The sequence below is a fragment of the Canis lupus genome, chromosome 36 (assembly GCF_011100685.1).
Source record: "Canis lupus familiaris isolate Mischka breed German Shepherd chromosome 36, alternate assembly UU_Cfam_GSD_1.0, whole genome shotgun sequence".
NCBI classification, from domain to species: domain Eukaryota; kingdom Metazoa; phylum Chordata; class Mammalia; order Carnivora; family Canidae; genus Canis; species Canis lupus.
In genome coordinates, this window is record NC_049257.1 from 17,574,660 (window position 1) to 17,602,511 (window position 27,852).

At 40.0% G+C, this 27,852-nt stretch overlaps 1 protein-coding gene and 1 long non-coding RNA gene across 13 annotated transcripts in view; one reads left to right on the forward strand and one right to left on the reverse strand.

Moving 5' to 3' along the window:
• Positions 1–27,852, forward strand: part of RAPGEF4 (Rap guanine nucleotide exchange factor 4) — a 282,834-nt gene that overhangs the window by 224,712 nt on the left and 30,270 nt on the right. For all 12 annotated transcript variants that reach the window (XM_038584850.1, XM_038584851.1, XM_038584852.1 and 9 more), the window contains 7 exons: positions 927–1,042; positions 6,731–6,819; positions 10,850–10,928; positions 23,801–23,951; positions 25,637–25,725; positions 26,435–26,465; positions 26,674–26,752. In XM_038584850.1, the coding sequence (XP_038440778.1) occupies positions 927–1,042; positions 6,731–6,819; positions 10,850–10,928; positions 23,801–23,951; positions 25,637–25,725; positions 26,435–26,465; positions 26,674–26,752 (634 nt within the window). The remainder of the gene's footprint in view (positions 1–926; positions 1,043–6,730; positions 6,820–10,849; positions 10,929–23,800; positions 23,952–25,636; positions 25,726–26,434; positions 26,466–26,673; positions 26,753–27,852) is intronic.
• Positions 307–27,585, reverse strand: LOC102153088. Its single transcript, XR_005384732.1, has 4 exons — positions 27,449–27,585; positions 10,195–10,429; positions 4,521–4,710; positions 307–4,219 (listed from the first exon to the last, which is right to left on the reverse strand). It is a non-coding gene; the product is annotated as an uncharacterized LOC102153088 (long non-coding RNA).

A 27,852-nucleotide genomic window follows, 5' to 3' on the forward strand; every position in this document is an offset into this window, starting at 1 on the left:
ACCCTGAAGTCCTAAATGCAGTTTCTGTGCTTTCTGATATGCTTGGCATTACTTCATGATGATTTACAATGTCTTTCTCCATTCCTAATATATGAACACCTGTTCACACACAGCCTTAAGCATTTGCCTTTGGTGGCAAAATTTCTGACAACACAGTTTGTCTTAGGAATGCAATCTCTTAATGCAAGGAGAGTTAAATTGGAATTATACCATTGAAGAATATAGAGAAAAATGCCTCATGGAATTTGACTTGGCTCTTAACTGATCTCTTTTAAAGTGGGGACCAAATGATGAGAAAAAAGCACATTAAGATTTTTAATTTAATTGTTTAAATGACATTGAAATTTAGAGGTAAACTTTAGTCGCTCTTTGAAGTTGATACACACAAAATTTCCAACTCAGCCAAAAATAATTCGCTGAAAGAATCAGATTAGGATCATTATTGATACAATTTATAAAATTGTCCAAAATAACTGAAAAATGTTTTTAATACATTTCAAACAGATCTTTAAAAAAAATAAACAGAGCCTTTTGATGAGAGAGAAAAGGTACACACCTATGAAAATGACACACCCTCAGAAGAAAATCAAAATGAAGAAACCTGCCACATATTTTTGTCAGGATAAGGCACTTGCTCCCTGTCTTCCCGCTATGCCCCCTCTTTTAAAGGTTTCTCAGAGCACAACCACACTCCTCTCTACTTGGCTGTTTTTCTGAATCTGGGGTAAAAGAGTTTTAAAACCACATGCCTCAAACCTCATCTGGTCCTCTCTCTGACCATTCCAGCCCTGACTTTGAAAATGACTTAATTTGTAGATGCAACAATTAGCATCACAAGCACCAAATGAGTTTCTGAAGCATTTGAAATTTTTTTCATTGTCTGAGAAAACAGCAGCATCTGTATGTGGTGTAATTTGTATTTGCAGGACGTTGAGGCGAATACAGTCAGACTTAAAGAACATGACCAAGATGTCTTGGTGCTGGAGAAGGTCCCAGCAGGGAACAGGGCTTCTAATCAAGGAAACTCACAGCCTCAGCAAAAGTAGGTTTGCATCCAACACTGCAATTGCCAGACTATGATTAACCTTTTCACATGGTATCATCATTTCTACAATAGCATGCTCTCCTTTTTTGTGGAAGACGGCAGTGTGTGTGACTTTTTTTTCTCTCTATTGACTAATCACACATCTTGTGGAGGATAATGTATCCATTTCTGGCACTGCGTTGAGCTTGGTGCTGCCTGGAGTTAATTCAGAGGAGACTGTTCTCCTTCTCTACAGACGCTCTCTATATACGGTATTCAACTGTAATAGCTTTGGAACACTAAGACGGGAAGAACAATGGAAATAGGAATGCCAGGCAGCGCAAAGGATAGGTAGGCCCCGAGGTGATGAGAACCTCTGGTATTTGAATTTCCTGTGTAGGATTTCCCGAGAAGTGTTTTCATCTTATCAGAATGAGCATCTTTGCCGGAAACGCAGACTTCAAATATAAGACAGTCTGTTGATTGTAGCCCAGAAGCATCCATTTGGCCTTATCCATACTCAATCCTGCTAACATCAAAAGGATATTTGCTTCCCATCTCTCAGGTTCCCTGTCGAACTTGATCCCTTTTTCAGATGTCTGTGTTCAGTCCCATCTTTTGTTGCAACTTCTCACATGAGGCTTTTTTCCCCATCAAATGTACCAACACTTGAATAGTAAGACAGGAGAACAAGGAAATGTAGCTTTAAGAAATTGTAGAAGATTGCGGAATCTTGTTTTTAAAGTAAAGATTAATCTTCAATCTTGGAATAATAGAAACACCAATTCTGTAGCTAAAGACAGTGTCACCAAATAACATGCTGAAAAAGAATGCCTCCTAAGTAATTTTCTTTTGTTTGCCACAAAAATGGGGTGTTCCCTTTAATCAGGCTACTCACAGTAACTGATGAATTTTTACTGTTTACTATTTTTTTTTAATTTTTATTTATTTATGATAGTCACACAGAGAGAGAGAGGCAGAGACACAGGCAGAGGGAGAAGCAGGCTCCATGCACCGGGAGCCTGACGTGGGATTCGATCCTGGGTCTCCAGGATCGCGCCCTGGGCCAAAGGCAGGCGCCAAACCGCTGCGCCACCCAGGGATCCCAATTTTTACTGTTTAGACTAAAAGCCCAACGCTCAGGCATTTTCATCTGGATGAATCAACATATTTTCAAAGAAGGTGGGAAAAAATACAATATTATTGAATAGCCATAATATATTTTGCATGTTTTATTTAATCCTTACAACAAACCCCTTTTAACGGATGGGAAAAGCTTAGTCTCAGAGAAGCAAGTTACTTGCCCAAGGTTACAGGGCTTGTAGTGGTAGAGCTGGCATCAGGTCTGGCTTGACAACTTCAGTGCTTTTGTGCTTTCGGCCATGAAGCTTACAATAGCAAAGTACATGATGTAAATACTGTATCCTCAACACTCTCACGTAACCATTGCAGACCAATATATTTCAAAAGGGCTGACATAAAACAGATAATATGAAAAACTATCTTTTTCACTTATAGACCTATAAATTGCCATCCAGAACTCATTCTTTTTTTTTTTTCCACTACCATCCATTCTTAAAAATGTTCTTACACAAATGTTTTCAACAGTCATCCTTTCAGCCCACAGAAGATAAAAATGAAAACATTTTTTTATGTGAAGGTTAGGCCCCTCCCCATTGATTTTCTTCAGTGTGCTTAAATACATCCAGACCATCTTTTGGTGGTGATCTGCATTCTTTAATAATGCCTCAGATGTCTCAGGAAAATTTTGCTACCAGAAAAAGTGAGCCTTAAAAATTCTCCATACCCTTGAAACATTTGACCAAGAAGTCCCCTGGAGGCCCGCTTCCTTCACCTTCTCATACCATGGGGGAATGATCAAAAGCATTTGCTTGTTACAACATAGTCCATTCAGAGCGCCTTCCAAATATAGATTTTTTTTTTTTATGAACTCAAACTAAAGGGAACAGAAGAGGAGAAGCCCATGTATTCAATTTATTTTAGGCCTGGATCTGATTTCCGTTATATCTCCTTTTTTGTGTTCTGTAGACCAGTCCAGATTTCTTATATAATTCAAAAACGTGTGCATGTTCACAGCAAACCATTTAAGAAATATCAGTCAGCACAAAATAATGCACTAGGCAAGATCAGCACCCTAAAGAGGAAAAAGCCATTCTCTCAAGGGGTTGTTTCCCATGTTAAGTTTTCTGAAGCCACACCAGAGTTTAAAGGGGGCTCCATGTAAATGAATTTTGACCTGATGTTCTGGATAACTTTGATAATATGCCAACAATGATGTCTAAGGGTGGACTTAAAATTTGGGAACTTCAAGGGCCTCTGTCTTTTCAGAAATCATCCTTTTTGAGCTCAAAGAAGGTCACCACATTGGTGCTCCTAATAATGTTTCATTTTTCTGATTCACTTTTCCCCTGAGAAATCCAGAACAGTTCTTTATGTATATATTTTAAAACTTTCAAAACTGCCTGACTGCCCAAGCCACTCATCTCGCAGTGTGATATTAAAATATCAATAACAGGACATGTTTCTTGTGATGAATAAAGGCTCTCACGATGAGGCTTTCAAACATTTACCATTTTGGATATCTTCTGCCCTGTGGCTATGTGATTTTAGTAGGACAGAAAGATTTTCTTAAATATTTTACTTATTTATTCATGAGAGACACACAGAGAGGCAGAAATATAGGCAGAGGGAGAAGCAGGCCCCCGACAGGGAGCTTGATGTGGGACTCAATCCCAGGACCCCGGGATCACGACCTGAGCCAAAGGCAGACACTCAACCACTGAGCCATCCAAGTGCCCAGAAAGAGATTTTTGAAGTGACTATTCCTGTTTTAGTTACTGTGTTGCTTTTTCTTTAGACTGTCAACCACCTAACTGCTCAGCTCCATCCTGTTTGCAGGAAGATAGTCTCTTTTGGGCTCTCCTCCCTCCCCATCTTATATTGTTGTCCGAGGTGCAGAAAGAAGTGTCCTCATTTCCAGACTTGGCGTTGGGAAAAGATTTTTCTGTCACGAGCTTAAGAGCCCACAGCTTGGATAATGTAACCGATTGGGGTTCTCTTTAACTTGGACCGGAGTAGATCCTTCATGCAATAAACTGAAAGAGCCATGCTGTCTGGTGTTCAAGTCCCTCTTTTAAAGAGAGGTCAGGCAGAGGGCGTCTGGCAGTGTCCAGCCTGAAACAAAGCAATAACGTGATGTTTCAGCCAAGTCCCGAGCTGCAGGATCACAGATGGTTACGTCTGGCCAGAAGCTCCCGGGCCCTCCCTGGTGAGGGATCCCTGCCCCAAGAGAGTTCAGCACCTGCTCTGCCCTCTGCGGTGCTGGGCCGGAGGGGATGGGCTAAGGCACTTGCAGCAGCTGTACCACTAGGGGGAGCCTCTGGTAGCAAAACCGAGATCCCCTTGGTGTGGGAGACTAACCAGGTGGGCAGAGTTAGAGATGTCGCTTCTCCCTAAAGAGGTGATAGTTTCCTACCTTGGCTTGTCCTCCAGTCTTCATTCATTTTGGCCAGACATTACACTCTAGCCAAGGGATGCCCAAACCAAGAACAGCAGAATGTTAGGCAGAATTAAACTTTTGAGGAGGGAACAGATTTCAAACTGGTGTATCCATTATATAGCCAGTGGTAGAGCTTGCAGCCTCCTAGCAACAGCCACCCAGCGCCCTGCGAAATAGAAGCAACGGGTGTTTTATGCAATGTCTTTTTACTCTTACTTAAATAAAACTTGTTTTCAGAAGCAGACAAGTTCCCGTTCAGAATGAGCTGCACGCATGCAGGTACCTAGACATAGCCTCCACCCCGAGCGTCCTGGTACTCAGCACCACGACACACACACCTGTGCTCCAAAGCCAGACCAGGCTCAGCAGAGACCTGGCACTTAGGAACTCTGTGACCATGGGTCTCCAGCCTCCCCTTGCCGAGCAGTTTCTCTCTCTGCAGAATGAAGATAATATTTAAGTGGCAGGAATAAGCAGGACATCGTTCAGTGCCCACCTGGCTGTTGGGGGCGTAGTAAACACTCAACAGATGCCAATGCCCTCTCCAACCCGCTTCCTTATTAATGTAGTCAGCTGCTTCTCATCTTCAGCTCGTCTGGAGAGCACTACTCAAGAATCATGAATTTCAGAAATTATTGAATGACCTCAGCCACTTTCTTCATTTATGTGTTCAAGGTCATTATAGATATACCCGCTGCTTTCCTCAAATAGCCATTGCCTACCAGAGGAAAAAATCCTGTCTTTCACCTCATTTATTTTGAGAAAGGAGTGATATTTTTTTAGATTAAAATAGATTATTTATTTTTCTATTCCCCTTTCCTCCTCTAGGCTCCAGAGCCAGGTTTCCTCAAAGATGTAACGCTTCAGCTTCTTTCTGGTCCTGAGTGCACACACACACACTCCCAAGCACACAGAGAATCCAGATAATCATTGTAATGATCACCCTACCTTCCAGGGAGCCTGCATTTGCTACTTTGTTCAGTCCCAGGCTTGTTCCACTCAGCCTGTGTTTGCTTGTGCACATGGCTATATGTTGGATTGCCTCTTCTATACTCCTTTGGGCAGGAGGTAAAGACCCTGAGAATTACTACGTTGCAGATATTCCTGGAATCTCAACACATTTCCTGCAAGGTCTCAAGCACGCAGGGAGAGGGTGTTGATGAGGAGGCAAAGAAATCTGGGTTCTCCTGGAGCCAAATTATACCACTGCTCTCTGAACATAAGGGAGTTTTATTTTCATTGTTGTTTTTCTTCCTGTCATTTTCCTTTAAGTGAAATTCCGAGCAGAAACACAAAGTCTGAGTTTTAGAATAGGATCAATCAGATCATCTTAATGGATTTTGCCTGTTGTTTTCATTCACTGTTTTGTTGCCATCTTTAATAGGACTTTGAAATAACCCACATTCAGTTTAAAAAAATAAATTCTGTCCTGCGGACTTATGAAACCCATGGATGGATCTTCTGAAATAATGATTGACACTCCCACCCCCAAATTACAGTATTTGACGTTAAAATAAATTCTATGGATTTTTCTACCATTGATTTATTTCCTAGTCAGATGCTACTGGAGCTTGTTTGCTCATCAGTGTTTGGGGTTTTGTTTTCTCTTCTCTTGTTTTATTCTTAGCTGTATTTCCAAAGCACATACCAGTGTACAGTTGGGAAAGACAGAGCATTCCAGAAATAGGCAGGGGAATCCAATGTGAGACTGAGACTTTGCTACGAATAACCCATATATGGATAACCCAGTTTACTGTCACTTCCCCTTACCGTCTCCCCCTGCCTGACCTGAAGTGCCCTGTGATTTACATGTTCCTTTCCATTCCCTTCGGAGCAAAGCTGAAGTTTCTCAGTTCCCAGCCTACGAGAGTCACTTTCCAAGTTTTGTTTAGTTCCATGTAGGGAAAAAAGAATAATGTTTTAGGAACTACTTCAATTTGTGGTTTTTTTTATTTTTCACTGCCTTCCCGTGTGGCTTTGGCAAGGTACATGATGTCTCTTACCATGAGGAGAATACGGGCCATAAGTTAAGTCATTACGGTTCTCTGAGACTCAATACATGAATAAATACATGAAAACCAAATAAAATAGAAAACACAAAACCCTTACCTTAGATATGTAAAAAGCTATTCATTTATGATTTGCCCACTTTTGAAAAACTAATGATATTTTTATTTCTTATCCAGGTATACTGTGATGTCAGGAACACCTGAAAAAATTTTAGAGCATTTTCTAGAAACAATACGTCTTGAACCGGCTTTAAATGAAGCAACAGGTAAACACCAAGAAAGTTTCATCTGCCCATTAAATCTATGCAGGGCACTGTTTAAAAAAAAAAAAAAAAAAAAAAAAAAACCCTGAATTTATTCTCAGTGTGTAGCCAGTTTCAGAGGGGGGTTATATGTATTAACAGTAGAAGAGCATTCCTGTGTGGCCAAGTCAGGAAGCAATCCTTCCGACCCTCCTCTGCCCACTCCAGTTCTGGCTTTCCTTTGTAGATGGTGCAGTCTTGTTCATACATAATAGGAAGAGCCAGCCTTCCATGGACGTCCATTCAGTCATAATTTAAATCCTACCTATTTCTATGAAGGATTTGAAGCTGTCTGCATAAAAAGCACAACCTTGTTCCAGCTGAGAGTAATATGGTTCTGTCTGCCTTGTAGCTCCTTCGGCTGTGGAATGTAGGCTGCCCCCCGGGGTAAACTGAGCACCACCACGTGTGCCTTGGGCTGCCATAACAAACTGGATGGTTTAAACAATAGCAGTTTATCGTCTGGCAGTGCCCGAGGCTAAAAGGCCAGGATCAAGGTGACAGAAGAATTGGCTCCTTCTGAGGGCTGTGAGGAACAATCTGCTCCATGCCACTTTCCTAGCTTCTGGTGGTTTGCCAGCAATCTTTGGCAGTCCTTGTTCTGTAGATGCAATCCCTTTGATCTCTGCCTTCATATTCACATGGCGTTTCCTGCCTCTTCCCATCGTCTCCCCTCTGTACATCTGCCTCTGTGTCCAAATGTCCCCTTTTTAGAAAGGATACCAGTCATATTGAATTAGGCCTACAGTAATGACCTCTTCTTAGCTTACATCTGCAAAGACCCTATTTCCAAGTAAGATCACATTCTTAGGTATTGCAGGTTACAATTTCAACATAGCTTTTTGGGGGCGGGGGAAATTCAACTCATAATAATGCCTTACGGTGAACCAGTCCTTTAGACTAAGACACAGAGATCTGAGGATGAATGAGATGAATTTCACCACTAAACTACATATTCAGAGTTATGACATTGTTCTCCATTTCAGTTACTATCTCACACATGATTTTGGAGAGCATTATTCAACTTAAAAAAAAATCCTATGTTACTGGATGTCTCAGAATGATAGGTTAATATTTTAAGCACACTGAGCCCATAGATAAACATTTTATCACTAAAAGAAGCTCAAAGATTTATCTCAAATATTTAGTGATAGTTCAAAGCCCAGTTCCATCACCTTTGTGATATACTTAAGGTAAAGCCATCATTATTATTATATACCACTGAAAAGTATCTTGCTGCTGATTTACTTCTTATTTTATCTCTTCATTCTAGCCTCTCATTTTATAGATTATCTGAGATTTGTTTTCATGTAGCAAATTAATTGGGGAGTGGTACATATAAAAGCCAGAATCTGTGAGGCCAGGGCAGTCATTTTTGGTTCAATATTTGTTTAGTATCCTGTTGGGCAGACACAAAGCTGGATACTCTGGATTAGACAAGGTGGAACCAAAAAGCTACTCTCCTGTCCTCAGGAAGTTTATTACCTGCTAAAGGACATACAGGGATGTGCAAATAACTTGAACGTAAGGCAGAATGTGGTCAGTACTTCAGGAAGGGACTAGCTGAGGGGACCAGGCAAAGTGTCATGGAAAATATAGCCTTTAAAGTGACCCTGCAGGAAGGCTGGGGCTAGTAACTAAAGACTGGGGACAAAGCCTTCCATACTGAAAGACAAGATGAGTATTGACCTAGAAATGGGTAAGGAAGACCATTTAGTCTGGTTCTGCCAGACAATCATATATATAAGTGGGAGGAAAGGTAAGGTCTAAGGATTTGACTACAGGTCTTACAGGGTCTTAAGTGCAAAGCTAAGTAAGCATTGGGGAATGGTTGAAGATGTCTGAGCAAAAGAATGTGCTAAAAAAAAAAAAAAAAAAAAAACTCGAGAAAGAAAACCCTCAATGGACCCATTAGAAGGGGAGTCCTTGCTTCTAGGAGGCATACATCACCCCAAATAAACCAAATTTCTAGAACCTGGGTTCAGAAAAATATAACAGATCTTTCCCCTCTGATTAATATTTGCCCAGAATGTGTGATTGCCTAGCACAAGAAACAGCATATTCTGTAAAGTGAATATTGCCTGAAAAGGAAGATTCTGGTACACGAGAGACTATGGCATCTAAGGAAAGATCTGTAAGAGCTTTACTACCAATGAAGGACAAATATATCCTTCCTTTTAAAGTCGCCTCTGAAAGAGGTGGAGACTAGATTATTGCTTCTTCAAAAATCGAAGCCTAGAAATCAGTGCATTCTGTGGCTGGCATGTGGAATATGATTCCAAATCCTTCCATTTTTACTGTTAGAACTAGGTTTGCATCATAATTTAATATTGAACTTCATTCTCTGCAATTTTTCTGATTCTGTTTTTCTCACAAGTAATGTTCATGTGTTGGAGATAAAGAATCTATCAGTGTCTGTCTCATAATAAAAAATATGAATTTTCTACACAATTCATCCTGGGCACTAAAAGTAACTAGTACAGGTACATGAAACATGGATAAAGAAGTAGAGAGGGAGACCTTGGCATTTCTGGGTTTATAATACAGTGAGAAATGTCAGAGTTGACAGCGAAACTGGTTTTTGTCATAGAAATAAACACCCCTGGGTCTGACAGTGCATTCTCTTAATTTACCAAAACATCGGTTTTCTGCCTCAGATCTATCAATTTCCTAAACTTTTTACTTCTGTGATCAGCATTAGTCATTGAGTGACTTGAGAAAATTATTTTCTAGTAGGAAGTGATTTTCTAAGTCAGTTCTCAAGAGGTAACTGCCTATGAGTAGAGAACAAGAAAGCCACATTGAAATGTGGTGCTAGGTGGTTACTATGCTAGTCCCCACTCAAATCCCTGCTTTAGCAAAATTTAAACTACTATATAGCATAGTTCTTTTGGGATTCTTATAAGCAAGAATTACCCCCATCTCCAGAATATATAAAGTTTATAAAAGTGACCCCTGGGTTAAACTTAGAGCCAAAATCCTTTTGTACTTCAGGGGAAAAGTTCCATACAGCTTGTCTAACACCTTCTCTGCTTCTTCCCTGGGACTGAATAATGGGACTCAATGAACTGATAATACCAAGTGATGACCGTGTAGGTTTCTACTCATCACTTATCTGTAAATAAGTATAATGGCATCATGTGACTTGATAGAGGTGTTAGCAAATGCTAGCATGGCCATCGTACTGTCATATATAAATATATCACACCAACACATTGTACACCTTAAACGTACACAATGTTACATATCAGTTATATCTCAATTTTTTAAATAGAAGTTAATTTAAAACATAGATGTTGGAAATCTAATAGATTCAATTAAAACGTTCACATTTCTTACCATTTTCTATTTGAAAAGGTCCATGCGTTTCACAAACCTCAGCCACCATCTTCATGTACCAGAGAGCTTTTGTTTTGTTTTGTATTGTTTTGCTTCAGTCACTGCCCGTAGCCTTTATCTTGTCCTTTATCTTGTCCTTTTTATCTTGTCCTGCTTTTGTGTCTCTCACCAACTTTCTGGTCTTATCACCTCCTTCTTCTAGAATTCCATCTCCTCTCATCTTTCATTGCTCCCTCTGGAAATAAAGGGTGGAAACGACATAAAGGAAAACAGATGTTGACAAAAGTCATAGGGTGTAATGCAGACAAAGAAATGACCATGTGTTAATTCTGCACACGTGGAGCTGCCCATGGGTAGCTCTTTAATTCTGTGTATTTTTTAATATACATTGTGGCTGAGGTGACCAGTGCTATTTGTAAAACCAGGCTCTTTCAAAAATACTATTTGTTCACTGCCTTAAGAAATTGAGTTTTGATCTCAAGCTCTGTGAACATTATTATTTTCATATGCAGTGCCTCTCTGTACAGTAAAACCACAATCTCCCAAGCCAATGGATAAGATCCATTGACCAAGAACAAATGAATAAGATACTCTTGCTCAAGATTTCTGCAAAAACCTAATTTCTTTTTCCGCTTTGCTTTTTTCCCCCCTGCAGATTCCGTTTTAAACGACTTTGTTATGATGCACTGTGTTTTTATGCCAAATACCCAGCTTTGCCCAGCCCTGGTGGCCCAATATCCTTTTGTTGTTTGAAGTCTCTATTCCCTTGAAGACACCCCACATGACTAGATAGTCATTATCTCATTTCATTTTCTGAAGGTAAGTCATGGCCCAGCCAAGGTCATGCCCTCCACCTTTGTTAAACTGAAACTCCCACAGTTGGTGTAGACTCCAGCCCTCTCTAACAGTTCTTGTCATACCACATTTAAGGATCTCCTCCCCATTACCTGTGTAGAGAAATGAGAGCCAAGTTACCTCAGGAAGGTGATACATACTTGGGAGGTAGACTAAAGAAAGTTATGGAGAAGAGTATTATTAGAGAGTATTAGTAGGGCCAGTTAGTTCCCTAACCTTCGAGACAGACTTTGTGGCTCTGCAGGATATCCAGCAGCATGGCCTGTGGCCCACTTGGGTTCTTCCTCCGAGCCCCAGTATTAATCCCTTTGTGCATAAATATAGGTTATCCTCATGGAGTAGCTTTTCTTTCACATTTGTCCTAGTCCATCCTCTCCTCTAGATACAAAATGTATTCCTTCACTGCTAGTTTTATTATTATCAAATTGACTAAAGTCACACAAAACTTGGAACTCTAATAGCAGTTCCCCTGGGCAGCCTAAGCACTGAGCTTTGGGGGCACAGCTTTCCAATAATCTGTTGAATTGACCAGTTGGTACAGGGTATCTGGTAGAGAGAGAGCATTCAGAAAATTAAGTTGAATAAAAATGGTGAATGTTATCAAGTTACACCCTCAACTTTGGGGGTCGTGTGAAAGTATGTTTCCCAATTCTGCTTTATTTTTAAAGCAACAAAAATTCAGACCCCCGAACACTTTGGCTTTTTGAGTAGTTAAATATATTGAAGGAGAATGGCTTTCTTTTTCTCTGAGCAACCCAATCAATGTTGCATGTTTTTCTTTTTCAGAATTATAATTGCCCTACCTGATTCTCATTTTCTTGTTCACTCATAATTCTCTTTGAAGTCAACAGAATGTGTGAGGATGGGAGATTTGAGTTGAATGTGTTATTCAGAAGGAACTGCAAGAGTGAGATTTGGGTGTTTATTTGCCTAGAAACTATCTTTCCAAGTAATGACAGCTTAATGAGACTCACATACATTATATATTCTTTCTGGCTTATGTTCAGCTTTTCTCAAGTAAAGTTAACACCTTCTGGATCTCTCTCTGCTCTTTTAACTCCATGGATGGGAATCGTTAATAGTAGACCTTTGAGACCTGTTAAGAAGGAAAAAATCAAAACCACCACTGACTTACTTTTTTTTTTCCCAACAGTTAACATGTTGATAAGGTTAAGGCAAACAAAATACAAAGAAGAATGAGGGAGTATAGCGGGCCACATCATACCATCTGTACAACTAGAAACCCCAAGTTCAGGCTTCTATTTTTATTTTATTTTATTTTTTTGCAAATTCTGATTTCTTCATTTTTTAGCTTATTCTTTAGAGGTGATTGAGAACATTTATGTCATTGATCTCTGTTTTTATTTTTATTTTTTTAAGATTTATTTATTTAAGATAGAGGGAGAGAGAGACAGAGAGAGACAGAGACACAGGAAGAGGGAGAAGCAGGCTCCATGCCAGGAGCCCGACGTGGAACTCGATCCCGGGGCTCCAGGATCGTGCCCTGGGCCAAAGGCAGGTGCTAAACTGCTGAGCCACCCAAGGATCCCCAGATCTCTGGTTTTTTTTGTTTGTTTGTTTTTTGTTTTTTTAATTTTTATTTATTTATGATAGTCACACAGAGAGAGAGAGGCAGAGACACAGGCAGAGGGAGAAGCAGGCTCCATGCACCGGGAGCCGGACGTGGGATTCGATCCCGGGTCTCCAGGATCGCGCCCTGGGCCAAAGGCAGGCGCCACCCAGGGATCCCCGATCTCTGTTTTTAAAATAGAGGCTCTTACAGGGAAAATCCATGCTGTGTCCAGATGGGGAGGTATAGGGAAAAATGGTAGTGGGAGGAGGAGAAGAAGCCGGGAAAGTGAACAGTGGAATGGGTGGAGGCCTGTGATATCCGATCCTGATTGTTTCCTCAGTAGATAGAGGGAATCCAGGATGGCTGGGTGTCATTGAAACCACCTAGTGCCCTCAGATCACTTCCTTCATACTTTGTCCTGTGAGAAGTTAGATCCTGTTTGTTGCTGTATTTTGAATCAACTCTCTATGTGTCAGGCACCTTGCTAACAGCATTGACCCATATTATACCACTTTATCCTCACAGGTGTCTATTGGGTTAGTATTAGCTCTGTTTTACCAATGAGGATTCTGGGACTCAAAACACAGCTCAAGGCAAGTGGTAGAGTCAGGACTGGTCCAGGTTGTAGGATTTCAAGCCTGGAGTGTCACTTTTTTTCTTCACAAATTATTTATGAGTTTATCCTTTAGGATATAAGAACATTTCTTGACAATGTATTGCATGATAAATGTGTATCTGTGTCTCAGTTGATTAAAAGCAAAGTAGGCCTAACTTACTGAAACCAAATAAATGAAGCATTCAGTAGAATTTTTTACGATCATAGAAATATTCTGTTTCTGTACAACACTAGTATCCACTAGCTTTGAAATTTGCTACTGTGACTGAGGTACTGATTTTGTCATTTTACTTAATTTTCATTGATTTAAATTTAAATAGCCACATGTGGCTTGTGGCTACCATATTGGACAAACATAGTTTGGTTCTTAGATACTGGGAATGAGAGCCTCAAACAAGAATTGCTGTCCTGAAAAAAAAAAAAAAAAAGAAGAATTGCTGTCCTGTAATGCCTAGGGAGGGCATCCCAGGGATGCCACGGGTTCACCCTGTTGCAGGCATGCAAGCAGAAAGGACTCAATCCCTGAAGATCATGTAAGTGCCTCTATATTTTGCTGAGGACTCAATTTTTAGTTTCCCTTTCTCTCTAGAAACACATTATATGGGCTTCTTATATAGGCTATTTTTTTTTGTTTTTTTTTTTTTGGTCATTAGCAATATAAACCAACTGTGACTATGTTAAGGAGTATTGGAATTCATCAGAGAGATGTGGAGTCACACAAAGAATTGAAGGAGTCCTAGAAGAGCCCAGACTTTCAAAAGGGGCTTCTGGGGCAACAAGTAAAGACCATGCTTTTGGGGGGCAAATCTGCTCCAAGCACCATAGGCCCTCACCTGATTCCTACATCCTAGGAAGGAGGGTCTAGTTGGCCCTTTGGTCACTGTTGACATCTTGTCAAAGGAAGGAAAAGCACTTTACCAGACAGTCCCCCAGAGACTGCCTGTGAAGAAAAATAGAAAATAGAGAAATAGGTAACGAGCAGACAAAACAAGAAATACACATAAACTGCTTAACACCTCATACACAAGCGACATGGAGAAATAATGTAAAGCTGAGTGAGTGGGTTAACCCCCATATTATTATCAAGAGATAAGGGATAGTAAAATACTTAACCCCATTCCATTAAAGCACTCACATTTAAAGTGAGTTGCTTTGGCTGAGTGTTTTCAAAGTACTTAATATCTATGACTGTGCCTAGCAGCCCTATGAAGAAGTCGGTACTTTCACTGCTCTTTTTCCAAATCAATAAACGAGGATAATGAAAAATTATGATTTGCTCAGAGAAAGGTAATTACTAGCACAGAAAAGATTTGAGCCCTGAGCCACTGACACCTATTTCTGTCCTTAATCCACATTGTATGTCACCTCCAATTTTGCTTTTAGCACAGAGGAAGATGGTAGGACTCTGTTTAACATTAATATTTCAGGCCTTTTATGTGCTAATGAGAGAAGATCTCTATTCATTAGATATGCTTGGAACATGATTTCACCTGATGAATACAAGTGCTTTCTAATGAGTTTTTTAAATTATATTTGTTCAATTTCTGTACTTTTCATCTACAGTTTCTTTAATCTTTTAAGATTTGCACTTAAAATTTAGTTCAGTTTTCCACTGGTCTTTAAGAAGAAAAGTAAAGCCACCTATAACCCTATCAGGTATTACCTTTATTAACATTTTGGTATGTATCCTTCCAGTCTTTTTTCTTTACATGTAGATGTATATTTTTAAATATAACAACAGAGTTATATGTAAGTAATTTTGTATTCTTTGTCACTAAAAAATATTTTATGAATATCTTTCTCCACGATTAAAAACTTTTCCACACTTTTTTTCTAAATATAGGTATCTTATATAACTGAGATCATGTTATATATGCTTTTTTGTAGTATGTTCTTTTTCACTTAATAGTATGTTGTGGATATCTTTTCAGATGTATATATGTATGTTTATATATATAAGTGAAACTACATCCTTTATTTCAGTTAATTCCATAAACACTTATCAAACACAATGTGTCATATAGTGCTAGGCAACAAAGTCACACCGATGCATGAGAAAAATATGCTTTTATTTTCATTAACTCACAATACTATATGGTAGATATGTCGTAATTTACTTTCTTAGCCTCTTCCTATTGGATATTTACATTTTTTTCCAAAACTTTTTCCTATAACAAACAAGATGGAATAAATCAACATTCTCTCACCTAAATCTTTGCCCACATAGGGGCACCTGGGTGGCTCAGTGGTTGAGCATCTGCCTTTGGCTCAGGTTGTGATCCTGAAGTCCTAGGATCAAGTTCCGTGTCAGGCTCCCTGTGGGGAGCCTGTTTCTCCCTCTGCCTATGTCTCTGCCTCTCTCTATGTCTCTCATGAATAAATAAATAAAATCTTTAAAAAAAATCTTTGCCCACATATACAGTCACTTCCTTACTTTGAAAGTAGGTGAGGAATGCTTCTGATGTTTACTACAACATTGCTCCCTTATTGTCTTAATTTTGTATTTTATGATTAAACTCTGTCATATTTTTATTGTACAAATACATGCAGGCATTTCAGTTCAGTAAGTGATCACAACTAAATTAATGTTATTTTGAATTTTAATAACTACATCCTTGATTTGGAGCATTTTCACATCATTTACTTTATCTTTCCAGCACCCAGCCCCCCACATATAAGGCATTAAAAGGACCGTTATGATATTTATTTCATTTTACATGTGGGAGAAATCAAGGTACATGGAGCTAAAACTGCACATATCCAGGCAAATGTTTGGAAAAACTCCACGTGACACTAAATAATTCTAGTTGCAATGGGCATTGTTGTTATCATCAGTGCCATCTCAGTGGGTCAGTCTGGCTACTCAGTAATTGGCTGCCCTCGGCCATGGTTTGTTCTCGTATCACATGCCCAAAATAGGCTGAGATTCAGAGGCTTCCTGGGTTTTTTGGGTAAAAAGCTTTCTCGACCTTTAAGAAAAAGAGCAGGAAGCTTATAGCCACAATTGCCAGTGTTGACCTTCCTGTAGTGACCAAGGGAATAAGTCCTATGATAAAGCTGAAATACATGAGAATCAGAAAGAAAAATGGGTCTAATATGGCATCGTTGCACTTGTACCAATCCTGATGCTTACCTTGTCAAGGATTCTTTGTTATGTCAACAGATAGAAGTCTTTGTCATTCAGGACATTGTCACTACAGCTGAATGAATCTTAAGTGATCAGTGGCTTATATTTAAATTTATAACAATGTAAATACAGCAATACTCTTGGCCAAATATTTTTCCTTAGTATCTTCATTTCTTATGGCTTAGTATTCAACATAAATTCTATGCTTTTGGAATGCAAAGAGTTCATTTCTTAAAGAGGAAAAAATAGATACAGATTTGCCACTAAATTTTAGCTAAAACTACCTTTACATATATTGTATCCCTTATACAGAGACAAAGCAAACACAATAGCTTCCTCTACTGAAAAGGCATAGCCTCCATCATTTATTCTCTGTAAAACTGACCTGGGATGTTCTCTTTATAAGTTGACTTGGGTTTCCGAGGAGGAACTTCTATCAAAATTTGTTCTTCTTGTTGATGATTTACGAAACAGTATCAGGTTCTTATTCTCTGGATTAAGCTAAGTGTTTAGGGAAGATTATTTAAATGTCTAAGGAAAGTTGTTATCTTAAATTTTTTTGAAGCCAAATTTTAGCATTGTAGTCCCCCATTTGGTTCTGTAAGTGTTTAATCCATATGTTGCTGTGAGAGCAATTTACTTCTGCAGATGTGCAACATGAGACTATTTCCAATAAGGAAAACTTGGTTTGATGATGGTATGTTGTGACCATGGTGTCTTCTTCCTCAGAAAATGACCATATTATCAGATATTCCACAAAGTATTTTATTTACATTTTCTCAGCCTCATATCAACACCGTGGGATGTGTACTCTTTTTACATGAAGGGAGGAGACTGAACACATAGGCGATTTTCCCCTAGTTACATAGCTAGTAAGTGTTAGAACAGTAGTGGGCTGAACCCAGCAGTGGGTTGTTAGTCCATATCCTAGTTAATTGTCTACTGTGAATACTAGCCCCTGAATTAAGACTAAAAAGAATAGCTAAGAACTAGAGGCTTCTAAAAATGCAAAGAACTCTGAAAATCAGTGAGAAACAAATTTTTCTGAGCAAGAAAATGGGAGGCACATAAAGAGAAATGACAGCACAGAAAGCGGTCCTGTGAGCTCCAAGTTTGTAGGCTCATACAAACAGGAGCAGCTGTGTGGTGGGAATAACATCACAGTTAAACCCAGAAAGGCCAGGTCTTATGAAAAGTTCCCAAACCGCCCATTTTAAAGATTTAACATTATTTCTCCAGGGGCGGCTCGATAATAATGATGGTGACTAACTCCTGCAGAGCACGTAATATGTCTCAGATACTGTTCTACATGGTTTACCAATATTGCCTCATCTCATCCTTAACAGCCATCCTATGACGTTTACTGATGAAGAGACTGAGGCTCTAAATAGTCAACTAACCAACCAAAGGTCTCACGGTTTGTAAGTAGGGAAGCCTGGTTGTGAACCGCCGTGGTCTAATTTCGAGAACTTGCCTTCCAGGCACCTGCTGCATGAAGGAAGGGATAGATTCAGTTCTCAGGTTGTGGGGATGCTCCACAAAGGGCAGCGGAGTGGTAAAGACGCCCCATAACACATTGGGAAAAACACAAGCTCTGAAGTCAGGAGGCCTGTGTTTAAGACCTGCATCTTAAAAAGTGTATTACTCGGCAATTATCCTTAACCTTTCTGAACCCCGTCTGTATAATAGGAGTAATTATACCTGTCTTGCCCAGTTCATTAGGCTGTTGTGAGGATCAATTGAGGCTCTATGTGTGAAAGTACATTGTAAACCTTAAAGCCCCATATAAATAGTGCCCCATATAAATACATTATTGCACCCATCATGAAAGGAATACAGCATAATATAAAGAATATACCAAAGCTTTGTCTCATCAGTGGGCAGATGACCCCCAAAGTTTGTTTTCAGCTGCAAGCAGAGATCTTGTATGCAAAGCAGGGCTTAAAAAACAACAACATTGAAGAGTATCAGTTTGAATGTTGATAAGTGTTTTATAAATAGCTGCATAATTAGCATGTACTTACTGCAAAAAGTATACATAATATTTTATTCCCTGTTGTAGGCTGTAATGAATCTGCTGCCTCTCCGTCCTAGGAGGTTTTCACTTACTTTCCCCATGATAATTTTAATACATGGAACCATTATTAGCTGAATTAAGAATAAGTAAATGAGCAGTAAAAAAAAAAAAAAATAGAGAGAAATTACAGGTGCCTGTGGTGAGTAAGATAATAACTAGGTAAAAATATATGAAATAATTACAGTGTTTGAACGGCAGAGCCGGCATGAGGAAAATGACTCAATGGAATATTAAGCCTGCTGTTGGCAGGATAGAAAGACTGTAGCCTTCACTGTGGCCTTCACTGCTTCTGATCCTCAGACCTGATTCACTGAAAACAGATCCAGTTTGTCCTCAGCCATGTTTGTGTGACGCCAAAGGAACTGGTCCAATTTAAAATAGATTTAGTCATTCTGAAAGTCCGTGCTCCTAGAAGTTAAATACCCAGTAACTAAAAGATTCTGTTTCAAAGATGCACCTGATGTTTGGTACTTGTGTGGACTCTGTCCACTCGATGTCATTGAATATGAAGTTACTTAGAATGTATCCATGGTCTGTATTGGACATCTCGACAAAACAGAATTTCACATAATTTAGACAAAGGTTTTAAAGAGCTGTGATGTTTGTTTGTTTAGAAAATTGTGTTACATATAGCACTCCAAACAGTGTAATTAAATTAAGGTAACCAGTCAATCAACAAACATTTGAGGCCTTTTCTGTTTCTAGTTCCTTCTGTTAAAGGTTTCTGATTTAATGCTCCCAGATGGTGAAAAATCTTATTACCATAACAAGAGAAACCTCAAGTGAGGATTTGAATCCTCTCAAATGTTTGGTTAATAGCGATGAATCACTGCCTTTTTTTTTTTTTTAAGTAAGCTCTATGCGTAATATGGGCCTTGAACTCACTACCCTGAGATCAAGAGTCAGATGCTCCACCTACTGAGCAAGCCAGTCACCCCCAGGCCACTGCTTTCTAAATCAGCAGGCAATGAACAAAAGCACTGGTTGAAACAATAGCAGAGAGGATCTAATTTGGACATTAGAAATGCTATGCCTTCTGACTATCAGATTGTCAGCAAGCTGCAGCAATTAATGCTTAATTTTCTGTACGTGCTTTGTCTTCTTTTGAGGATTTTTTTGCGATCAATTTCTGCATCTCAGACTGATTTTCCCCTTATCCAGTAAACATCAAGTCACCTAATTCTGCTGCATAATACATTTAGCATAATAAGATTTTATCTATTTATTCATGATACAGAGAGAGAGAGGCAGAGACACAGGCAGAGGGAGAAGCAGGCTCCACACAGGGACCCCGATGCGGGACTCAATCCCGGGACTCCAGGATCACACCCTGGGCAGAAGGCAGCACTGAGCCACCTGGGCTGCCCCATAAAGAAATATTAATATCAGACAAAATGTGACAACATAAACAGGTAAACAAAGTAGTGGTGAAAGAGTTCTAATCCTAAGAATTCCATTGACAGATTTGGAAAAATCTCTTAAACTCTTCCTCAGTTTCCTTACCTCTGAAATGGTAGAGTTAGAAATACAATCAAAAGGCTTTTGCAACTCACAGATTCTGTGAATCATCTGAAATCCACTCAATGTGTCAATGATGACTTTGGCCATTTTGACCATTAAGGCCTCTTCTTAATTGTATTTAAAATAAAAATTCAGTGGATAATTCTAGATTCTCTTAAGGACTTTTATCTAGCACTTTATGAGACCATGTTATCTTTCTGTGTCTTTTTTGCCATGAGTTCAAGGAGCCATATTGCTTCTTACCTGAACTCAACTGTCATGGCCTGACTAAAACAAGTATTTCCTTGTCATTTGACAAAAATTACTGGATTATGATGTATTTTATATTCTCTGCTAACTGCACTTAAGCAGTTAGCCAAATAGTGTTGTTAAAAGTATCTAATGGGGGGGGGGGGGGGGAATGTATCTTATGTGTGTGGTATCCATTGACAATCCTTTCTAAATTATGACTTGTCCTCAAGAAGAGATGAGGTTATATTCCATTTAAGACTTTCTCCATCAAATGGTTAATGCATTGTTCTGGTTCTAGCCAAAGAAGGTGATGGTTTCTGCAACCTTCCTGATGTGTTTGAATTTATGAACAAACTATATTTGAAATGTTACTCTTTTTCGGTTGCATTGTTTTACATCGTATTGAGACAAGGGCCCTGGTGGGATGTTGTCCTTCACACACACACACAGCTTTGGCTGCTGTCCAAAGGGAATATAGTTTTTTCCCTCTCTCCACTGTTTTGTAAGAGGTATATAAAATCTAAAAATAAATCACATAAATCTCTTAAAATCCTAGGGAAAGTGTTATGAAAATCAATAGATGCCCCAACACCTCATCTATAACCATTTCAGGTAGAATCAATTACAAAAAGTCTTCTCTGTGTTCCTTGAGAATCTGATTCAACCGACTGTTCAGATATGGAACAATATGTTGCCTATGGAGGAACAGAATCCTTGAGCATATGCATGGATTCAGCTTATAAAAGTACTATTACCCCCACCTCCAGTAACATCGGTAAGGGGAAAAGGAGATTTTGTGAAACAAATCAGTGCTTCCTTTTATTTTTCCAGAGGTAAAAATACTTAACTTTCATGAGAAAAGAAAGCAAGCCTTATTCTAGTCCCTCTGGATTTGGTCATTGCTGGCTCCTGGGAGCCTGTAGAGCTACCCATTAAAGCAGAGGATGCTCAGGCAGAGGACTCTCAGCTCTGACTTAGGTACTCGTCAACTCTGGGAAACTTAGAACTCAGGGGGGGAAAAAAAGGAAAAAAAAAAAAAAAGAAAAAGAAGAAATCTCTTTCTCATCATGATTTTTGTTTCCCAGATGTAATCATTCTCAATAATTTCATGAACCCAAGCACTAACATCTAGTCACTATAGTCACTGTCGGGGGCTGGGGGGGAAGGGGTGTGAATGACTATGGAAAGAGCCATGTCTGGATTTATAAGCCCTACCATTTATTCACTGAACAACCTCGGGCAGATCTCTTCTCTCTGGTCTGTAAATATTTATAGAGAGCATTATATGATCATATGAGCACATTGAGCATATTTATTATAAACCATAAAGCTCCACACACATTTATAGCGTTCTTATGTTAATCCTTCCAATCATGTGTTCTATCTTTCATTGTAGAAAAAAAAGCAGATTTCCTCCATAGAAGTCGGGAAAAATCTTTGTCCTGACCCACAGAGATAATGTAAATTAAGTATCCTCCCCTAAGGCCTTGTAGAATAGCCACAGGTGTGCAACTGATATCATTGTATCCAAGTCACAAGAGTTTGCATTGCTTCCTGAATCCAAGTCAAGATAACCTGGAGGGGTGCCGGGTGGCTCAGTCGGTTAAGCCTCTGACTCTTGGTTTTGTCTCAGGTCATGATCTCAGAATCTTGAGATCAAGCCCTGTGTCAGGCTCTGTGCTCAGCATGGAGTTGGCTTGAGATTCTTTCCCCTCCCTCCACACCCCCTCTGCTCCTCCCCCCACTTGCTCATTCTCTCTCTCTAAAAATAAATAAGTGAAATATTTTTTAAAAAAGACAACCTGGAAAGTTAGCACTTGATAGCAAATTTGATAGTTCCAACCAACTTAGTCTATGCAAGTAAAAGACTCAATCTCTCTCTCTCCCTCTCTCTACTGCCTCTTAGGTAAACCAGTACATGTTTTTCAATCAGTCAAGAATAACTCACTTGGTGCCTGTGTTGCTTGGTACCATAAAAATAGTGATAAAATGTAGTGCCCACATTGCAGTTCTTTGGAAAGAAAAATCATGTGTGCATATAAGCAAGAGGCCTAAGGGTTAATCAGAAAAGAAATAATTTTCACATAAAGTGATCTTTCTCCCCCACCCCCTTTTTTTTTTTTATTGTAAGTTCAGAGAGAATTGTAGCAATACAAGTTGAGCAATTTTCTTTTTTATGAATCCCGTGCTCAATTTATGAAAGCCATTTTGCAACCCATTTACATGCAGTAAACCTTTGCTTTAAGGTTCTGTCATTTACCTTGATCATGATTATTTATAGTCCCTTTAGAAAAGGCCCTTTACTGGTTTGGCTCTCAAGCACATCACTGGCACAAGGATTTTCTACCGAGCCTTTTAAGTCATGGTCGTAAGCTAAGGCACAGCTGGTCTTATAGCTGACTATGAGGCACAGGAGTGTTGTGGGAACACACTGGGAAAGAAAACTAGCTGGAATGAGGAGTCTTGGTCAAAACCAGCTACATACTCTCTCTCACCATGTGATCCTGGCCATTTGTGCTCCTTTACAGTCAGTTTGCTCACTGGTAGAAAGGGAAGGATGCTTTCACCACAAGACGATAAAGTAGAACTTCACTAAGGTACTCTGGGGTTAAGCATAAGTGACAAAGAGGAAATTCCATGAACTAATTGTCTGCAGCATGAACCACTATAAATCAATGAAAAGGAATGGTGTGTCTCCTCGAAAATCTTTCTCAATCACATAATATATTCTCTCTACTGTAATACACACATGACTGTAAACAGAGCAGAAGCCTTTACCTGACCCACAGTAAGGCACTCAATTAAGTATTTATTGTATCAGTGGATAAATACAATCGGTAGCTGAAAGTCACAGTGCTAGGCATGGTACAGAAGACAGGGCAAATAATAAATCATCCCAGTTGCTCCAGAAGCTTATAGTTTTGTTAAGATGACTAGCCATAAATGCACAAAAAGCCAGTATGAGTTAAATTGTGGTTCTAGACAGGAGAAGAAGTTATGATATAGTGTATTTAAGTACCTCACCAGATCCATAGAGCAGGAACCTTTGCTCTTCCTAACTCTAGGTGAGCCTGTCTTCCTCCATCCTTACTTTTCCCCATGCACTCTTGGTATTGGTCACGGCTCCAGTGGAACTTTGGATGCCCACAAAGAAGGGTTTAGCTGAAATGTAGACAATGAAGTGAGTGGCTTTATAGAAATGTGTGCAGAATTGTGGGAACCAAAAAGGGATGGCAAGGCACCGAGAGACAAGCAACAGTCGGAAGCATTGCCTCCCCTACAAGTGAAAGTCCAGGCGGAGGGCAGGCAGGGAGTGTGACGAGAGCTAGAGCTAGATGCTGTAGGAACCCTTGTCAACACCCAAGTCCCAGTGGAGCCGTGCAAGTTTTATTCCTTGGACAACAATCCTATCCAAGTCAGCAGACATGAACCAGGGTTTCTGTGCACTTGGTCCAGAATCTTTATGTATGTAGGGCTTTCTTAAGGGGCCAAGGAAGGGATCCTATCAGTCCAAAAGGCTGTCTTTCTGAAACTGGGATCTATCATCCTCTGCTTTTGCAAGTAGCTCAGTGAAATGACCACATGTCTTCCTTAACTCCGCGGCACTTACCACGCGCAGCCTTCACAAGGAACAGAACAAGAAAAAATGGATTACGCTCTCAACAATAAGAGGCGAGTCATCCGCCTGGTGTTGCAGTGGGCCGCCGTGTACGGAGACGTCCTCCAAGAGGATGACGTGGCTGTGGCTTTCCTAGAGGTATGGGGAGTCATCCCTTCCAAGAATATATCTCTGCCCTGCAGTTACCAGGACTACCCAAAAGCACGGCAGCTTCCCCAGAAAGACTATGATTGCAAATTCTAGTCTTTGTTAACATGTTCATCAGGAAGGTACTATGAGAGAAGTAAAGAACAAGATCATCCACTCTCCAGCCTTTCTCATTCAATAACTGGTAGCGTTTTAATGTATTTTCATTTGCTCTGTTTTTCTTTGCATATTTTCTGTGGTCGTAATCACATGGTACCCATCATTTTGTGGGCTGCTTCTTCCACTTTATATTAGGATTTTTCTGTGTCAGTACAGTCATTCTAATAAAAGTTCCTAATGACTTTTGAGTGGCTCTGCCAGAGATACACTTATTTTCAATAGTGTTGGACATTTGCATCACTTCCAGTATTTGCATTCCTCAAATAATAGTACAGTGAATATTTTTGCATAAGCAGGTCTGTCCTTGGTTACATTCTTAGAAGTGGGATTACTAGATCCATTAGTACCTCTTTTAGGGTGGAGTGAAACAACATTTGATTGAGGACTTTCTAGGACCATGAGGTAGTTCCAAAGGGACATGATTTATGTCATAAACACTGCTTTAAGCTGAACTTCCCTTTTTCTTCCCAGCCCCACATTGGAGCATTGGCCTTGGCATTAAGTCCTTGATGACTCACTCTGTCCTCCGAAACTTCAATGAGGATCTTCTATGTAGGCAAAAGGCTTCTCTTTCAAACGTTATCAGCCTATATGTTCAAGAATGAATTACCCAAAAGAAAAGTACCCCTTCTCTCTCTTTTAATCATATAATTTGGCCGGCAGAGAGGTGGGAAAGGGAGGGAAGGGAACCATGAGTGTCTCTCAAGGCTATGGAGTGAAGTATTTTGAAAATATTAAGGAATAATAGTAGCTCGTGTCGTACATTGACTCCTGGCTTCTACCAGTTGAATAAGGACTGTTTTGCAGATAAACCAGAGCGGTGGTTAAGCTGACATTGCCACAGCTGTCACCTTCTGCTGTGGAGGCCACTGGTTCCAAGCTGCTGCTGCCTGGTGGTCAGGATCATTCCAAGGACGTCAGTAAAGAGTCCTGAGTTGATACAGACTCAGAATAATGTCAGCACAGTACTGAAGACCATGCCTGCATTTTACCACCAATAATCAACCACAACTAATGGGAAACATTAAATAAGCAACAAATGCTAAAATAATTTTCAAAATAAATGTCAAAAATGCCCTGAAAAAATATTGAGGTGAAAAAATGTTCTTAAAGTATGAGCTCCTTTCTAAAACACTGCATTACATTGCCTTTCATATAAATATCATATGAACAATTCATCTGCGATTTAAAAAAATGTTTTTGAGTTTTTTCATCGTGGTAAAATATTATAAAGTTTGCCATTTTAACTATCTTCAGGTATACAGTTCAGTGGTATTAATTAAATCACAATGTTAGGCAACCATCACTACAATCTATTTCCAAAACCTTTTCTCACTTGCAATTTTGAATTTAGACCTATTGTAACATTTTCTTTCTCCTGTTTGTCTCCAGTCATGAAACCATGGTCTGGTGATGCTAGTAAGGCGGACGACGTAGGGACCCATCTTTGTTGCTCTTTACAGAATTGTGTGCCTTTGCAATTCTTATTAAAAGCCTGTGCCCTTTGCCAATTACAGGAGTTTTATGTGTCTGTATCAGATGATGCCCGGATGATCACTGCCCTCAAAGAGCAACTGCCCGAGTTAGAGAAGATTGTCAAACAAATGTAAGGAAGGGCTTGGCTTTGGGGTGTGTTTTCATCAAGTAAGTGCATGCCTCTCAGTCAAAACATTTTCCAAAAATTCCTTCACCCCTAAAAGGTGAAACCTGGTTTGTCAGCAGCCACACAGTGTTCTGGTTTGAGTGGATGGGGCCTCGGGCCTGGGTGGTGGGATAAGGCCAGGTAAAGAGGGGACATTCTGCTCAGTTGCCGTCTGTGCTGGACGGCTACCAGCAGAAAGATCCTCCTGTAGGGTGTCCAACTCAGTAAACTCAGGTCCCTTTGGTTTGAAGCAGTGAATCCAGTAATAAAAAAGTCAGTAGTATTTAAAGAAAGTTTAAGAGGAATTACTTCTATGGAAAATGTGCTTTCTGCCACCAAAGCTGTTGCTGGTGAATGTTTGCATCACCTCAGTGAAAACATGGAAGGTTTCACACACTATGCTCTGAGCTTACCGTAAAGAATATATGCTTCTAGAAAGGCCTTGACAGCTAGACATCTTGGATTTCAACATCTGTTCTGGCAGGGGTCTGCCTTGGATGAGAGCCGATCTCTTTGTGTGTCCTCTTGGTATTAAAATGACGAGGCTCATACTGCTCCTCAAGAATTGCTGTCATTTCATTTTGTAATTTAAAATTAAGTTATACACCAATGAAGTAATTCAGAATAACAGTACCAACGGTATTAAATAATGTGCTTTCTCTGTTTCTCGTAGTTCAGAAGATGCAAAGGCTCCTCAAAAGAAGGTAAGTGACAGTGGATTGGGATTCTCTAATTGTAGTTCTCCAGAAATATTACAGTGCAGTTTATAAAAGTGATGTGTTTGTGAATACAAAATACATACATGTTCCTCATTTCTTGCCTGTGACTGCTTCTCGAGTGTGTTTCCTCTGAGTTGCAAATGTGCATCAGTCATTCTCCCTTTAATGGTGGTTGCTGTGGTTATTTTTACAGCACAAAGTTCTTTTGCAACAGTTCAACACAAGCGATGAGAGAGCCCAGAAGCGCCAGCCCATCCGCGGCTCTGATGAAGGTAAGAATTCTCTTCCAACCCATGGTTGTGTAGAGTACTCAAAGTCAATAAAATCCCCTCCCCCACCCCCGGGAACACATGGACCCACAGAATAGCTTCTCTTGGACTATCTCTTTGCACTCCAGATGGTTTGCTTGAAGATGCCCTTTTACTTTCCAATTATTTATCCTCGAACTCTGGGCCTGGAGTGGAGAGGCTTGTCCACACTTCCCTGACTCTCCCTCTCCCTCACTACCTACCACCTTCCTCCGAAGGAAGGAAAGATTATCTCAGGAAGTAGTTGTCAAGGTTGCCCACCTCTGGGAAGAGCTGGCAAGCAGATGGCTGGCACTTTGCAATGCCATGCAGAGGGGAGGTGCCAGGGCCATCTGCAGAGCAGGACTCCTGCCCAAAGAAAGGGCTCTGGCCTGACCACAAGTGTTCACAGCCACAAAGAAGGTGCACATGCTGACAACCACCATTTCATTGTTCAAGTTTAGTCTAAAGACTCACAACCAAAATAAAATTAATGATAAAAATTTCATTTTAAGCCACAACTGGATCTTGTCATTTAGGAGCACCTCTAAACCCAAGAGTTACAGTAGCTGGAATTGCTTCCAGGATTTGTGTTCAGAGATGAGCATATACATACCATATATGGGTTTGCTGAGCTCACTACTGCCCAAGTTCTGTGGCCTAGCCCCAAAGTACACAAACCTGTGAACAGTGAGCAGGAATGTCAGCGTGTGTTCATGCCCCAGGCAGCAGCACTCCGGTTTGCCGAGGTATTACTGTTGGCTCCCCACCACCACCCCAGACAGCAGCAGTCTAGCAATCAGCCTACCTCACAGCACTTCCTGGATTATGAAAAAGAAACTCACAGGCAAGGGCAGACCCAGCAAACAGGCCTGAACATACTTCATTTGCTCCCCATCACTTATGTATGGGTTTTTTACAAATATCTGCTGTGGTTCTTGAATTGGAGATGGCAGCCATGTGTGTACCTATTAGACCAATGCGAACGTCAGGAGTTTTGGAAGTGGGCAGGCATAGGCATAAATGACTACAAATAGGTACAATAGTAAGAATGAGAAGATGGCACAAATTTGGGAGGATATCTA